Source organism: Carcharhinus amblyrhynchos, chromosome 2 (genome assembly GCF_965287045.1).
Source record: "Carcharhinus amblyrhynchos chromosome 2, sCarAmb.v2.hapA, whole genome shotgun sequence".
Classification (NCBI taxonomy): Eukaryota; Metazoa; Chordata; class Chondrichthyes; order Carcharhiniformes; family Carcharhinidae; genus Carcharhinus; species Carcharhinus amblyrhynchos.
The window spans coordinates 71,616,214-71,632,874 of record NC_137325.1 but is presented as its reverse complement, the minus strand read 5'-3'; the positions used below and the strand labels follow the sequence as shown (position 1 = coordinate 71,632,874).

Genomic DNA, 16,661 nt, shown 5'->3' with positions numbered 1-16,661 from the left:
TAAAATCAATCGAATCTTCAAGTAAATAGCACTGATTTCCTCTACCCAGGGCTGATAGTGCTGCTCAGGATAATTATTTAAGGATAAAATCATCCTGGAATTGTAGGGCACAGCAAGAAGTACAGCTTCATCTTATTAGTCCATTAAGGCTTAAAAATACACTAGAATGCCACTTTACATGCTCTGTCAAGGCAGAAAGGAACATTATTGAAATATATAATTCAGCTTGTATATTCGAATAATAGATTTAGAAAAAGATGTGGTTGAACTGCATGTTTGAAGTGGTCTTGACAGTTTATTTTCCATATTATCATAATACTCACAGGAACAGCAGAGACCCTGCTTGCCGAAACCAATCAGTATGTTCAAACAGAGATTGCAGTAAGCAGGTTTGTTAAAGTGCTTTAGTCTCCACACGTGCTGTCCATCATCCTTCACATTCTATTTAAGAAGAACAAATCAACAGTCCAGGTTAGACCATTTCTTTTGTGATCTAGACCTTCAATGAAATAAAGTAGATTTATAAGGCACCAATTCCCAAAGCACTTTGAAAATTACACCTGCAGCGTAATTACTGTCAATGACAAATGACATGGCCAATTTATGTATAGCAAGATTCCACACACAGCGCTGTGACAAATCACTGCTTAATCTGTTTTACTGGCATTAGTTGAGGAATGAATGTTGTCCAGGACACATGGTGCCACATAATCTTTAACTTCAGTGGGGCCTGGGTTTTTACATTGTATTCTGATCGACAGCACCTCCAACAATGCAATATTTGCTTAAGTCTGTGCTAAAGAGCAAACGTAAGGAATATTTTCAAATCGCGAAATAGGATTTAAGTGTACAACATTCTGATTCATAAGCAAGTGTGCAAGCAGTGAAGCCAAATCAATATTTTCTGCAAAACAAAGATACGTGAGTCATTAAAGATGGCAACAGAGGAATTCAAATAAGATTAAGAGCATTAGCAAGATACAAAGTATTTATTGCTGTCATCTGATGTAAATTGCAAATATTAGATCACTCCCTAGCACCTATGGACATTTTCTCCCCATCCTCTTTTTGGGTCCCTGCTCCTCTCTCTCATGCAGTAATCTTAGCCAAGGCTGTGATTGGAAAATTTGATTCCTGCTCTCTATTAACCAATGCCAAGAAGCCATACAAGAATAATCTGGAAATACTCTGCATCAATTCCTTTTTCCTGTTGGAGTTGAGGGGAATACACAAGTCTCTGGCCTCTGTTTGGTACATGTCCAGAATGGAATGACTGTGATCATGAACTTGATAATTCCTAAATTATTCTGGTGGTAGCGATCACAAGACATCGGGGCAGAATTAGGCCACTTGGCCCAACAAGTCTGCTCCACCATTCAATCATGGCTGATATTTTTTCTCATCCCCATTCTCCTGCCTTTTCCCATAACCCCTGACTCCTTTATAAATCAAGAACCTATCTTTCTCTATCTTAAAGACACCCAATGACCTGGCCTCCACAGCCTTCTGTGGCAAAGAGTTCCACAGATTCACCACTCTCTGGCCGAAGATATTCCTCCTCATCTCTGTTTTAAAGGATTGTCCCTTTAATCTGAGGTTGTGCCCTCTAGTTCTAGTTTTTTCTACTAGGCGAATCATCCTCTCCACCCCCACTCTATCCAGGCCTTGCAGTATTCTGCAAGTTTCAATAAGATCCACCCTCATCTTTCTAAACTCCAATGAATACAGACCCAGAACCCTCAATCGTTCCTCACACGACAAATTCTTCATTCCAGGGATCATTTTTGTGGAAGTCCTCTGGACCCTTTCTAAAGCCAGTACATCCTTCCTTAGGTATGGGGCCCAAAACTGCTCATAATACTCCAAATGGGATCCAATCAGAGCCTCAGAAGTACATCCCTGCTCTTGTATTCTAGCCCTCTTGACATGAATGTTAACATTGCATTTGCCTTCCTAACTGCTGACTGAACCTGCATGTTAACCTTAAGAGAATCTTGAACTGCACTGGCAGTGCATTGGGTTAATAGAATAGATATGCTGAAGTGTGACATATGTAATGGTGCATCAGTGAAATCAACAGTCATGTGCTAGACTCTCCCTTGAGAGGTTAGAATACACTGTACTCAGCAGAGACATAACAATTCTGTACCTGTTCATATATTATGTTAATCAAACAGTTTAAACCAAGTATCAGAGTAAGACTACAGTCTGTTTTGGGAACAAAGATCATGCATTTCAGAAGTCAGGAATTATGTCAAGAGTCCACAGAACATAATGCTAATACGAAGCAGGGTAACAGCAATGGTGACACCAACCTAGCTGGGGATTGGTGTCATGGACAGAAACACAAAGAGGGAATGAAGGGAAACTTGGTATCAGCTCGTACTTACAACCTGATGGAGGAAAGTGGAAAACTGGAGACCAATAGCATTGCTAATACATGTCCAGCAGTCACCACACTTCCTGCAGCTTTGACGGCCCACAGAGAGGCTAAAGATTGGAGTTTTGGGAAAGAAACTTCCTCATGTACTAAGCAGCATTGAGTCTGCATGGCAAAGTGCAGCAGACGCAGTAAGAAGTCTCACAAATCAGGTTAAAGTCCAACAGGTTTATTTGGTAGCAAAAGCCACTAATTTTCGGAGCACTTGCTGCCCCTTCATCAGGCGAGTATGGGGCCAATAATGAATATATATAAGCTGTCCCAATCAAACTGACCTTCATAAACAACCCTTTAAGCAGGTTTAACACAGCATAGACAAAGGCTCGCGTAATACTGGGGTTGAGGCCATTCGTCAAATTCTGCAGTCAAATGCTTGAAACTCAGAACAGTTTGAAGACAAGACAGTTTCCCAAAACACCAGAGAGATTCTGGTCCAGCCCCCAACAATTGTAGATTTTCACCCTTCATAAAAGCAACATTTTGCTTTCAGCTAACCAACAGAATTTCCAAAGAAACACAGGGAGAGAGAGAGAGAGAGAGAGAGGCTCCTCTTTCAGCTTGATGTTGCTAACACTCCAGCTCCCAAACTGAAACTGACAATGAACTCCTGTCACCTGAACTGCCCACAGGTTTTTTTCTACTCTCAACAATGATATCACCAAAGGCTGTGAGCATGAATTTAAAAAGCTCTTAAAGATAACCAACATCACAATACATAGAAATATAGAAACTAGGAGTAGGCCATTCGGCCCTTCAAGCCTGCTCCACCATTCAGTATGATCATGGCTGATCAATCTCAATGCCATATCCCTGCCTTCTCCCCATATCCATTTCGAGTCAGGATGACCCTTTGTCAGAGCTGAACACAAAGAAAATCAGACTAGGTTTATACTATGAAGGTGGGGGAGGCAGTAATTGGTGAAAGACAATGTAAATGGTGACAATAAAGGCTGAGAAAGGTGCCAAAAAAGTCCATTAAGTGCTCAGAATGTGTGAATGGCAGAACAAAAGGTACAGATTGTTAGAGAATTACCTGAGGATTGTGGCTGTTGGCTCTGTCATAGAGACAAGATGGAGGGCGAGATTTCAGAAGTGGAAAAATAAAAGTAATAAAAAGTGATAAAACTGGATGAATGAGATGAAAAGAAGAAATAAAATAAAATAAATGGAGATGAGGTGAAGGTGGGGATGGGATGATGAGAGTTCATGCTCTGAAGTTGTTGAACTCAATGTTCAGTCCTTTTGCCTTGAAGAGTTCAAGATAAAACAAAGCAATGTTGAGGCATCAATATTATGGCAACTTTACCCTCAAACCAAGGTGATGTAGGCAGAACTGGATAGTAGATTTTATTTTAACTTGGCCATCTGTGGAGAAGATTTCACATTATATTTATTGTGGTATGTTAACAAGGTTAGTCCATTTTGAACTAATATTGGCCAAAGAAGCCATTTTGTATTTTGCAGTTTTCACATATTAATTAGTGAGATAACAAGCAGTCAGCATCAAGTGAGAAAATAAATGGTGAGATTCAATGATGTATAATTGAAGAATTGTCATTCACCAAGTAGTTATTAACAGTTGGAAAATAATATTTGAAGTGTAAAACATTATTTGCTGCAAATCAATGTTTCTAAATGAGCTGCTAGTGTCTGTGGAAGATAGTAGTCATGATGTGGAGATGCTGGCGTTGGACTGGGGTAAACACAGTAAGAAGTCTGACAACACCAGGTTTAAGTCCAACCAATTTATTTGATAGTAAACTCGCAAGCTTTCGGGGTTTGCCCCTTCGTCAGGTGAATGGAGAGTTCTGGCCTCAGACAGAGCATTTAACAGCACAGACAGTTTCAGAGAACACTTGGTGCTACTGTTCTTGACAGTCTGAAGCAGGTACACAAAAAAGAATGGAGATTTGTCCAAGCGCAGATAAAAAGATCATGAAATGTCCCATTGTTCTTCCCCTTGGCACCATATGCGCAAATGGCCAAATTCAATAAAATTAACCCAGTAACCACAAAATGCCAATCAGCTAATTACAATAGGCCAGATTGACAGATGAGTTCATGTTAATTCAAGAGCTCAATGTGCATTTTGAAAACCATCTTGTTGCTTGCTAGTTCGATTATAAATTGTGGAGGTACATGGTGCTCCTGAGGATAGGGTTTGTGAGAAGTCACTGTCAGCGAGGAATCTAAGGAATATATACACTTCAACCGGCGATGACTGCCTGACTAAAAGTGTAAATTTGGCTGTGTATCTTGATAAGTACGCTTTTACCTTTTACCCTCTTGTTAAAAAAAATGAACTTTAATATCATCTGTTATTTCAAATTTAAAACAGTTCAAAGGGTTGATTTGGAACTCAGTAGTTAGGTGCGTGCAATTAAACTAGATTTAAATGTAAATTGAATGTCTCTTTAAAACTGGGCCACTAAACAAAGCAACATACAGTTCATTACACAATACATACAAATTTTCACCTGAACGTTTTGAACAGTTAACTGCTGAAACCATGAACATGAACTTTAAAAGGGACAACTTGTAAGGCACATTTTATTTTTTATGTAGAATAATCATAATCAAATAGCACTTTCATACTAAAATGCATAACATAGGGATTTTAAAAATAGGCAAAATTTTGACTAATTTAGATCTTGCAATTATACCAAAATGTGACAGTATTTCAGCATAAATGTTATTTCAAATAAAGTACACCACACTGTCTTACAACACAATACCAGCGCAGCCACAATCACAATCCTTTAAAGAGATGGCTGGAAGCAACTCTGAGGTCTATGAAATAATGAGGGCCATAGATCAGCTAGAAGTTTAACATCTTTTCCAAAGGTAGGGAAGTTTAAAATTAGAGAGCATAGGTTTAAGGTGAGAGGGAAGAGCTACAAGAGGGGAGAGATACGAAAGTGTCCAGAGGGGCATTTTTTTCTCCACACCAGGGTGGTGAGTGTCCAGAACAAGCTGCCAGAGGGTGTAGTATGGGCGAGTATAATTTTGTCTTTTAAAAAGCATTTAGACAGTTACATGGGTAAGATAGAGGGATATGGGCTAAACATGAGCAATTGGGACTAACTTAGTAGTCAAAAAAGGGCAGCATGGACCAGTTGGGCTGAAAGGTCTATTTCCATGCTGTAAACCTCTATGACTCTATAATAAGAAAAAAAATTAAGTAGCACTTCTTGGGCATCAGGATGTGCAAAATTGTTTTCATTTTAAATCATTCCTAATGCAATCTTCTTTCCAAAAAGGTTTGCAGTCACAGACCCCTCCTTGTCAAGTCAATCCCATCCATCCCCTTCAACTCCTTACTGAAGGCCCACATCCTCGTAAGTATTTCACTGGCCAGTCATTGGTTGAATTCAAATGAGAACTGGTGGACAAAATGGCAATGCATTTGTGGTCAAAGAAAAAGATAAACCAACAGTTACGACAGGGCCACACATTTTCATTAGCAGGCTATCAAATGCAGACAGAACAGGGATTCTTGTAAGTTCCATTAAAAGAGGAATGTGGGGCTCTTAGCGACTCATTGCATTGAATTGAATTGAATTACTGACCAAAGTGAGAAATCCATCAAATCGCAAAAAATTTGAAAACCTAACTGAAGTCTAGATGCTTCAATTAGATTACCTAATTTTCAGTCAAGTATTGCATTCCCTCTAATATTAATATATCAATTATATTGGAACAAAGTAGCATAGAACTCTGATAAAATAGGAGCCTTGGATGATTTTTTTTCAATCCCTCACTTCCATTCACTTTGCTTTCTCCCTTTGATACTCAGTGCTTGCATTGATTAATCATCTTCCACTTGTGAGAACAGACGCACAAGGCTTCAACAACACTCACAGCTTCTAATGCTTTTGCTGCTTATTATGTATGGTGACAGAAGACAACATGGATACAATAGTTGGTATTTCCCTTGGGTGGGATACAGATCTGGAGGACTGAGAGATTAAATTCTAATTAATTTGATCAAATCATCATCACACATACTGACATCTGCTAACAATGTGACAAATGTCATCCATCAGGACTCACATAATCATAATATTTTAATTTAGAAGCCATGTGAACAAAACACTTCAGAACACCAAACCAATAACTGTTCATTGTTGTACCGTTTGCTAACATCCCATGTTAAAGCACAGCGAGCTGTAACCTAATTTAAATTTACTCATAATGGGAGCTAAACTGAAGTGACTTAAACTAGGGTGACATGGGGGAGGCATGGTGGCACAATGGTTAGCACTGCTGGCTCACAGCACAAGAGCCCCGGGTTCAATTCCAGCCTTGGGTCAATGTCTGTATGGAGTTTGCACATTCTCCCCGTGTCTGCATGGGTTTCCTCCAGGTGCTCCCGTTTACTTTCACAGTCCAAAGATGTGCAGGTTAGTTGGATTGGTCATGCTAAATTTCCCCTTAGTGTCAGAGAGACTAGCTAGGGTTATTGCATAGGTTTATGGGGATAGGGCCTGGGAGGAATTGTGGTCGGAGCAGACTCAATGGACTGAATGGCTTCCTTCTGTACTGTAGGCATTCTATGATTCTATACTGTCCTTAGCCCTTCTCTCTGATTTTTCCAACCTAATTTTTTGGAAATGCCCAGCTTTGCTTTGAGACCACGCCAACTTCATAATCATGAGTCATGCTTACAAATCTAAGGCAGTCAATGGTCAATGCCCAGTTCAATCATACTACTTGTTAATATAGCCCCCACAACACATATATCCTCCTTGCATAGCACAGACAGCCATTTATAATCAGACAAATGGTACTCATCATAGAACTAAGTCAAACTGTAAAAACACCATTTGCCAGATTAAGCTTGTTGCATAATTCAGGAGTTCAATAAGTACTTACCCTGTATTTACCAATTTTAAAAAAAAGGGAATTAAAGTTAAAGTCAGGTCTTTGAGCAGTGTCAATGAATTTTCTGTACATTGTTGAAGTGCTTAGTGATGAGATTTTATATGCAATTGTTAACATCAATGAAGACAAATATCTACGAAATGAAATTTAGTTCTTCCCAACAAAATATGTTGGTTTCTTATTTGGCTTTATTGCCCACTGCATAAAGAGAGTAAACCACTTTAACAGCAATGTTAACGTAAATGACTGGGACTCTACGAGCTGGTTCTTCTTGACACCAATTTGTTGTTTAGTCTTTGTTCAATTAGTTAAACTATTTTGAGAATTTAAAGCTAAAAAAGGGAGGGTTTGGGTCAGGTGAAATTTGAAATTCTTAAAAAAATAATATACCCGACCTAATTGCTGCATTTGTATAGAACCTTGCTGAGACCTCACCTGGGATATTGTGCAGAGTTTTGGTCTCATTATCTAAGAAAGGTTTTATTTGCCACACAGGGAGTGCAATAGGGGTTCACCAAATTAATCCCCGCGGTGGCAAGGTTGTTCTATGAGGAGAGATTGGAGAGACTAGGTCCGTATTCCCTGGAGTTTCAAAGAATAAGGGGTAACCTCAGTGACACTTGGAAATTCTTAACACAGCATGACTGGATGGATATAAAAGACTTTCCCCCTAGCTGTGAGTCTAAAACCAGGGACACGGCCTCAGAATAAGGGATAGGCCATTTAAGACTGAGATGAAGAGGCATTTCTTCCCTCACAGGGTGGTGAATCTTTGCAGGGTGCTGTGAAAGCTCAATCATTGAATACGTTCAAAACAGAATGCCATAGATTTCCAAAGGCCAATGATTAAGGGATATGGAGATAGAGAATTACATTGAAGTAGGTAATCTGCCATGATCTAACTAAATGGCAGAGCAGGTTGAATGGGCGAAATGGACTGCTCCTATTGCTTTTGCCCTGAACCTGCCTCCGGTGCACTCATTTTCATTTTTTACTTGAATGGGAAGCTGTGTAAGTAACTATCCCACTTCTGGGAGGTTGATATCATTGTTCTACTTTTCAACTTTAGCTGTTGACAGCAAGGCTTCCTGAGCCTCAGAAAATCAGCAACCATACCCAGATGAGGAGTATCAGACCCCAGTGGTAAGTGCCTTTATATGTAGCTCCACAATCCAACCTATCTGCCTCCCTACAAAGCCACCCAGTTATGAGTAATTCCCATCAATAGAGAAAATGTTTACTTTGCAGAGGCAAAAACATTTGGCAAAAACCAGTCATACCCTTCTCAATATGCAGGATGTCAAAGATGGGGAATGTTCACCTATTGTAGTTTCTCCATCTGTCAGAGCACATTAATTTGTCTGATGACCCTTCAAGTGCTTCGTCACTTATAGTTTTTAACCAGAGATGATAGGTGACCTCCTTCAATCACGCAATAGTGACAGCGTCAAATACTTAAAAAAAAATTATTCATTTGCGGGACATGGGCGTCGCTGGTTAGCCAGCATTTATTGCCCATCCCTACTGACCCTTGAGAAGGTGGTGATGAGCTACCTTCTTGAATCGCTGCAGTCCATATTCTGTGGGCTGACCCACAGCACCGTAAGAGGGGGAAGTCGAGGATTTTGGCCCAGCGACTGTGAAGGAATGGCGGTATATTTCCAAGTCAGGATGATGAGTGGCTTGGAGAGGAATTTGCAGGTGGTGGTGTTCTCATGTATCTGCTGCCCTTGTCCCTTTAGACAGAAGCGGTTGTGGGTTTGGAAGATGCTGTCTAAGGATTTTTGGTGAATTGCTGCAGTGCATCTTGTAGATAGTACACATTCCTGCGACTGAACATCAATGGTGGAAAGACTGAATGTTTGCAGATGTGGTGCCAGTCAAGAAGGCTGCTTTGTCCTGGATAGTGTCAAGCTTCTTGAGTGTTGTTTGAGCTGCACCCATCCAGGCAAGCGGGAGTATCACACCCCTGACTTGTGCCTTGTAGATGGTGGAGAGGCTTTGGGGAGTCAGGAGTTGAGTTACTCATCACAGTATTCCTAGCCTCTGACCTGCTCTTGCAGCCATTGTGTTTATGTGGTGAGTCCAGTTGAGTTTCTGGTCAATGGTATCCCAAGGATGTTGACACTGGGGGATTCAGTGATGGTTACACCATTGAATGTCAAGTGTTAGAGTGTTTCTTATTGGTGATGGTCATTGCCTGGCATTTATGTGGCACAAATGTTACTTGCCACTTGTCAGCCCAAGTCTGATATTGTCCAGATCTTGTTGCATTTGAACATGGGCTGCTTCAGCATCTGAGGAGTCGCGTATGTGCTGAACATTATGCAATTATCGGTGAACATCCTCACTTCTAACCTTATAATGGAGGGAAGGTCATTGATGGGTCAGGTGAAGATTGTTTGGTCTAGGACACTACCCCGAGGGACTCCTTCAGAGATGTTCTGGATTTGAGATGACAGACTCTCCACAACCACTACCATCTTCCTATGGACCAGGTATGACTCCAACCAGCGGAGAGTTTGCCCCCGATACCCACTGATTCCAGTTTCACTAGGATTCCTTGATGTCACATTCAGTCGAATGCGGACTTGATGTCAAGGACTCTCACTCTCACCTCACCTCTGGAATTCAGCTCATTTGTCCATGTTTGAACCAAGGCTGTAATGAGGTCAGGAGCTGAGTGACCCTGGTGAAACCCAAACTGGGCGTCGCTGAGCAGGTTATTGCTGAGCAGGCGCTGCTTGATAGCATTGTTGATGATCCTTCCATCACTTTATTGATGATCAAGAGTAGACTGATTGGGCGGTAATTGGCCAGGTTAGATTTGCCTTGCTTTTTGTGTACAGGACATACCTGGACAATTTTCCACTTGGTTGTGTAGACACCAGTGTTGTAACTATACTGGGAGAGTTTGGCTAGGGGAGCAGCAAGTTCTGGAGCATAAGCCTTCAGTGCTATTGCTGGAATGTTATGAGGGCCCATTGCCTTTGCAGTATCCAGTACCTCCAACTATTTCTTGATATCAGATGGAGTGAATCGAATTGGCTGAAAACTGGCATCTGAGATGCTGGGGACCACTGGAGGAGGCCGAGATGGATCAGCCACTCGGCACTTCTGGCTAAAGATTACTGCAAATACTTCAGCCTTTTCTTCTGCATTGATGTATTGGGCTCCTTCATCAATGAGGATGGGATATTTGTGGAGCCTCCTCCTCCACTGAGTTGTTTGACTGTCCACCACTATTCTCGACTGGATGTGGCAGGACTGCAGAGCTTAGATGTGATCCATGGTTATGGTATCACTTAGCTCTGTCTATCACTTGCTGTTTTTGCCATTTGGCATGCAACTAGCTTCACAAGAAGCTTTTGTAGCTTTGCCAGGTTGACACCTCATTTTCAGATATGCCCTAGTGCTGCTCCTGGCATACCTCCTCCACTCTCCATTGAACCAGGGTTGATCCCCTGGCCTGATGGTAACGGTTGAGTGGGGGAATATGCCAGACCATGAAGTTACAGATTGTGCTGGAGTACAATTCGGCTGCTGTTGATGGCCCACAGCGCCTCATGGATGCCCAGTCTTGAGTTGCTAGATTGGTTCAAAGTCTATCCTATTTAGCACGGTGATAGTGCCGCACAACAGAATGGAGGTTACTCTCAATATGAAGGCAGGGACTTTGTCTCCGCAAGGACTGTGCGGTGCTCAGTCTTACTGATACTATCATGGACAGATGCTCTGCAGCTGGCAGATTGGCAAGGATGAGGTAAAGGATGTTATTTCCTTTTGTTGGTTCCTTCATCACCTGCTGCAGACCCAGCCTAGATTGATTCGATCAGTAGTGCTGCTGCCAAGTCACTCTTGGTGGTGGACATTGAAATTCCCCACTCAGAGTACATTTTGTGCTCTTGTCACCCTCAGTGTTTCTTCCAAGTGTTGTTCTACATGGGGGAAATAGTGACTCATCAGCCAAAGGAGGATGGTACATGGTAACCAGGAAGAGGTTACCTTATCCATGTTTAACCTGAAGCCATGAGACTTCATGGGGTCTGGAGTTGATGTTAAGGATTCCCAGGGCAACTCCCTCCCGACTGTATACCACTGTGCCAGCACCTCAGCTGGGTCTGTCCTGTTGGTGGCACAGACATATCCAGGGGTGGTAATGATGGTGTCTGGTTTGTTATCTGTAAGGTACGATTCTGTGAGAATGACTATGTCAGGCTGTTGCTAGACTAGTCTGTGAGACAGCTCTCCCAATTTTGGCACTAGCCCCCAGATGTTGGGAAGGAGGACTTTGCAGGGTCGACAGTGCTCTTTGTTTTACCGTTGTCTTTTCCAGTGCTTAGGTTGATGCCAGATGCTCCGTCCAGTTTCATTTCTTTGTTGAGACTTTGTAGCCAATGTTACAATTGAGGCTGTTTCAGAGGGCAGTTGAGAGTCAACCACATTGCTGTGGCTTTGGAGTCACATGTAGGCCAGACCGGGTAAGGACAGCAGATTTCTTTCTCTAAAGGACATTAGTGAGCCAGATGGGTTTTTCCAACAATCAATTATGGTTTCATGGTCATCAGTAGCCTCTTAATTCCAGATATTTTTTATTGAATTCAAATTCCACCATCAGCCATGATGGGATTTGAACCCAGGTCCCCAGAGCATTCTGGATGAGTAGTTGAGTGATAATACCACTAGGCCATCACCTCCCCTACTTGAAACCTCTTCAGTTGTGAAGATTAATTTGTAACATATGTCACAGGGCTTCTTAGGTGGCTGTGTTTTTTATGGCGTTGATGAGTTAAGCCGTGCAGGTGCATTAATCAACTGACTTCAGCAGCCGTTAACAGGTGTTTTACAGCTGGCTGCATTTGTTGTCAATGCCATGCATGTATAGTTCTCCTGTTTTACTCTGGGTGGAGCATCGGTCAGGAAATCAGGAAGCATGGATTTCTTTGAGGACAGCACGGTTGCTAGCACTGCTGCCTCAAACTGAGAGACTTGTGTTCAATTCCAGCCTCAGGTGACTGTGTGGAGTCTGCATGTTCTCCCAGTCTCTGCATGGGTTTCCTCCCACAGTCCAAAGGTGTGTGGGTTAGGTTGATCGGACATGCTAAATTGAACATTAATGCCATGAGGATTAGCAGAGTAAATATGTGGGGTTACAGGGATAGGGCGTGTGAGATTGTAGTCGGTGCAAATTTGCTGGGCCAAATGGCCTCCTTCTGCTCTATAGGGATTTCATGACTGTCTTTGAATTTTAACTCCTGCCTGTATGAAACAGCTTATTGGATAAAATTAGGGAAGGGAAATAATAAATTGGATATTTAATGTAATATTAACTGTAATAGTAATGTTCCTCTATAATAATGTAATTGCATGTGACCGTTTAACGCAGGCCATTGTTTCAAATTAATGCTAAATAAATCCATATTTTATGTTTGCACATCTTTAAGAATCATGTTCCACACAAAGCAGTCCAGAAAATTATAAAATAGTTGACCGTAATTGGCTGTAAAGCAGACCTGTCAACTCCCTTCTCCAATGAACGCCCCATCACTCACCCAACATCGATCAGTCTCCCAACCACACACATCCTTCCCGGCACGACAGCAATCTCGTTGCTTTTCAGCTACACCCTTTACTGGAGCCCTCCCTACCTAGCCCACAGGCCAGACCTCTGGGGGAACTCTCCCTAGGCAAGGGGAGGCAGTTTTGTGTTTGTGCAGAGGATTAAATTCTCTGAAGTTGAGGTGGGCTCTGGATTCATGCACAAAGCATCGACTGAGAGCCATCACCGTCACTTGGGAAACGTGGACTCCCAGGATTTTGGCACATATATTTCAAGCACTATTAAACTCTCCAGCATGTTCAGAACGGCTTGCAAATTCTCTCCATTCTATTGTAACTGCATGTAGTGACGCCTCACACCAATAATCTCCACTCAGTGAAAATCATCTCTATTGCCTTTACTTGGGATCTGTGGTGTTGTCCCTCTTGAAGGCACGTGTCCCTGGTTAAACACATCAACTTTAATATTACTGTGTTCTAAGATTTTCTACATACTACAAATCCTGACTGTTCATATCACATGAGACCAATTACAACTGGATATCCTGCATGCTTGGGCATCAGAAAAGATGTCCAATATTTTCAGGTTAGTTTGCAAATGAACTTCTTGTGTGTTCTTGGTGGGTGTTTTTCTTTGTCAATCTTTCCCAATACCAGAAACTGTTCATGATGCAAACCTTGGGGTAAAGTCTTGGGGTAACAGACGTGTTCACATTTTTTCAAATTGGGTTTGCTCTATCGGTGAGTGTAAATCAAGCAATCATGATCAGAAAATGCCACATTAAGTCTGTAGGTTGTCATGGTGTAGAAATTTCATGTTTCCTAACATATATGGCAGAAGAAGAAAAAAAAAAGAGAAGCTAAAATAGCAATTAGTGTTGTTCACAGAATGTTTGAGCTCGACGGAAATAGACCTCTTTGAATAAAGCTATTTCGAGGAGTGGAAAGGAATGATTTCTCCCCAGGAAGCTGGTTAATTTAGCTATTGCCTTCATCAGCAGTGGGGAAAAATAGCATTCTCCTCACTAGCAAATTAATTGAAATGATCATTTCTTGAAACAAAATCAGGGAAAAAAACATTTTATGTGAGAGACCAATGGGAGTAATCAAAATATTACCTTCATCACAAAAAGGAAAAACAAATATTACTTGTTCTCTCTTATCTTATGGGTGCAGAGAACAAGTTAGGTCCCACTGGTCATGAAATGAACTATAGACTGTGAATGGTCTTGATATTCTCAGGGTCCTTGTTTGTGATTTGGATTCTGTTTAAATACATCTGTTGCTTTATTTCAAGATTAATCACAGAGTTGTAGTAAAATTCAAACTACATATTGAACTGTTGAATAGAGGGAAGCACAGATTCATATACATGTTCTCTGGGAATAATTTTGTTTCCCCTCAGTCACTAAGTAGTTTCACATTATTTTATTATGGTCAATATTTGTTCACTATTTCTTTACACTCTTTGTACGAGTTTTCCACCTTTGAATTTAAGACTAACAGATCCTGGGGTGATTACAAGTCTGTAATTTAATTATGGAGGCTTAAGCGACAATTGGACCTGGCTGCTCCCAGGTGAATCAGGTGTTTCCATGCCATTTGGCTTGATTGTGTGAAGTCAATCTTCTCCACTGTTTCCCACCATCTTCTGAGGCATCTTTCATCAAGTGGGGAGCACTGTTGCCCTATTGGAGTTGTCATTTTCCTTGTATTTGTCCAGGAGCTACTCTCTCCTGGCATCTAATAAAGAATGAAAATGTGTGTGAAGCCCCAGGGAACAAATCAGATTTTGTGATCAACTAGGGGAAGATTGCTATCGCTCTCTCTCCTCAAAGAACACCACAGCCAACAATACTCCCATCGGCACAGAACAACATCTCCATAATATCCCGGGTTTTGGCTGGCTTTCTGTACTATCTGCTAATTGGCACTGCATTGTTTTGGGCGGCACAGTAGCACAGTGGATTAGCACTGCTGCTTCACAGCTGCAGGGTCCTGGGTTCGATTCCTGGCTGTCTGTGTGGAGTTTGCACATTGTCCTCGTGTGTGCGTGGGTTTCCTCCGGGTGTTCCGAAAGATGTGCGGGTTAGGTTGATTGGCCATGCTAAGAAATTGCCCCTTTGTGTCCAGGGATGCGTAGGTTAGAGGGATTAGTGGGTATAATATGTAGGGATATGGGGTTAGGGTCTGGGTGGGATTGTGTTTGGTGCAGACTTGATGGGCCGAAGGGCCTATTTCTGCACTGTAAGATTCTACGATTCTATAACAACAAAACAACAATCTAGAATCCTTCTGTCCCTCCTGGAACCATTTCACACTCTACAAACTGGCAACAGCCCACCTCTTGATGGCACATCCCCTAATTATCAGTATGCATCATCAACTGCAAACTGGCAACTGACTTGACTCGGGAACTAGGGCTATTGATAGGGCTTTAAACTAAAAAGTCGGGGGAGGGAGGGAGGGAGAGTGTTCAGTTGTACGGTGAATTAGAAAATCAAAGTTAAAGGAGAGGGTAGAAGTGCAGATTAATGGAGCTGAAGGCTCAGGAGAGGTTAGTAAAGTTTCCAGACCACGTAATAGAACAGAGAGTATAGAAGGTGGCAGGAATCTTACTTCAGGCAGAGCAAAAAAGGTGACAAGTATGAGAAGGGAGGTGATCAATGCAGGACTCAGGGTGGTGTTGCACCTAAATGCACACAGTGTACAGAACAAAGTAAATGAGTTTGTTGCACACACTGAAATTGGCCAATATGATGCTGTGGGCAACACAGAGACATGGCTGCAAGGGGATCATGACTGGGATCTAAATATCCAAGAATGTGTGTCCTATTGGAAGGACAGGCAGATGGGCAAAGGGGACAAGGTTGCATTGTTAGTGAGGAATTAAGTTAAATTGATACCAAGAAGTGGTATAGGATCAGAAGGCATAGAATCTCTGTGGGTAGAGTTGAGGAATCGCAAAGGTAAAAAGATCTTGATGGGAGTTATGTACAGGTCCCCAAGCAGGAGTCAGGATGCAGGGCAGAAAATAAATCAGGAGATCAAAAAGGCACATAAAAAAGGCAATATTACAATAATCATGGAGGACTTCAATATGCAGGTGGATTGGGAAAATCAGGTAGCTAGCGAATCCCAAGGAAAGGAATTTGTGGAATGTCAAAGAGATGGTTTTTTTGGAGCACCATGGGACAGAGCCTACTAGGGAACAGGGAATTCTGGATTTGGTGATGTGTAATGAGGCAGACTTGACCAGGGAACTTAAGGTGAAAGAAACCTTAGGGAGCAGTGATCATAATATGATAGAATTTACCCTGCAGTTTGGGAGGTAGATGCTGGAGTCAGATGTAACAGTATTACGATTAAATAAAGGTAGTTACAAGGACATGAGGGAGGTGCTGGCCAGAGTTGATTGGAGTGGGAGCCTAGCAGGGAAGACAGTGGAACAGCAATGGCAAGAGATTTTGAGAGTTATTCGGGAGACGCAAGAGAAATTAATCCCAAGAAGCTGGCAACATGCTAAGGGAAGGACGAGGCATCTATGGCTGACGAAGGAAGTCAGGGACAGCATAAAAGCAAAAGAAAAAGCTTACAAAGTGGCAAGGGTTAGTGGTAAGAGATAAGCCTTTAAAAATGAGCAGAGGACAACTAAAAAAGTAATAAGGGGGGAGAAGATGAAATATGAGTGCAAGCTTGCTAGTAATATAAAAGATAGGAAGAGCATTTTTCAATATATAAAAGGTAAGTGAGAGGCAAAATTAGCCATTGGAGCCCT

The 16,661-nt window shown here is 41.8% G+C and overlaps 1 protein-coding gene across 1 annotated transcript in view; it reads right to left on the bottom strand.

The window, feature by feature from the left end:
- dgkb (diacylglycerol kinase, beta) overlaps positions 1-16,661 on the bottom strand; it is a 677,279-nt gene that overhangs the window by 477,438 nt on the left and 183,180 nt on the right. The window contains exon 9 of the mRNA XM_080216552.1: positions 324-441. Within this exon, the coding sequence (XP_080072678.1) occupies positions 324-441 (118 nt within the window). The remainder of the gene's footprint in view (positions 1-323; positions 442-16,661) is intronic.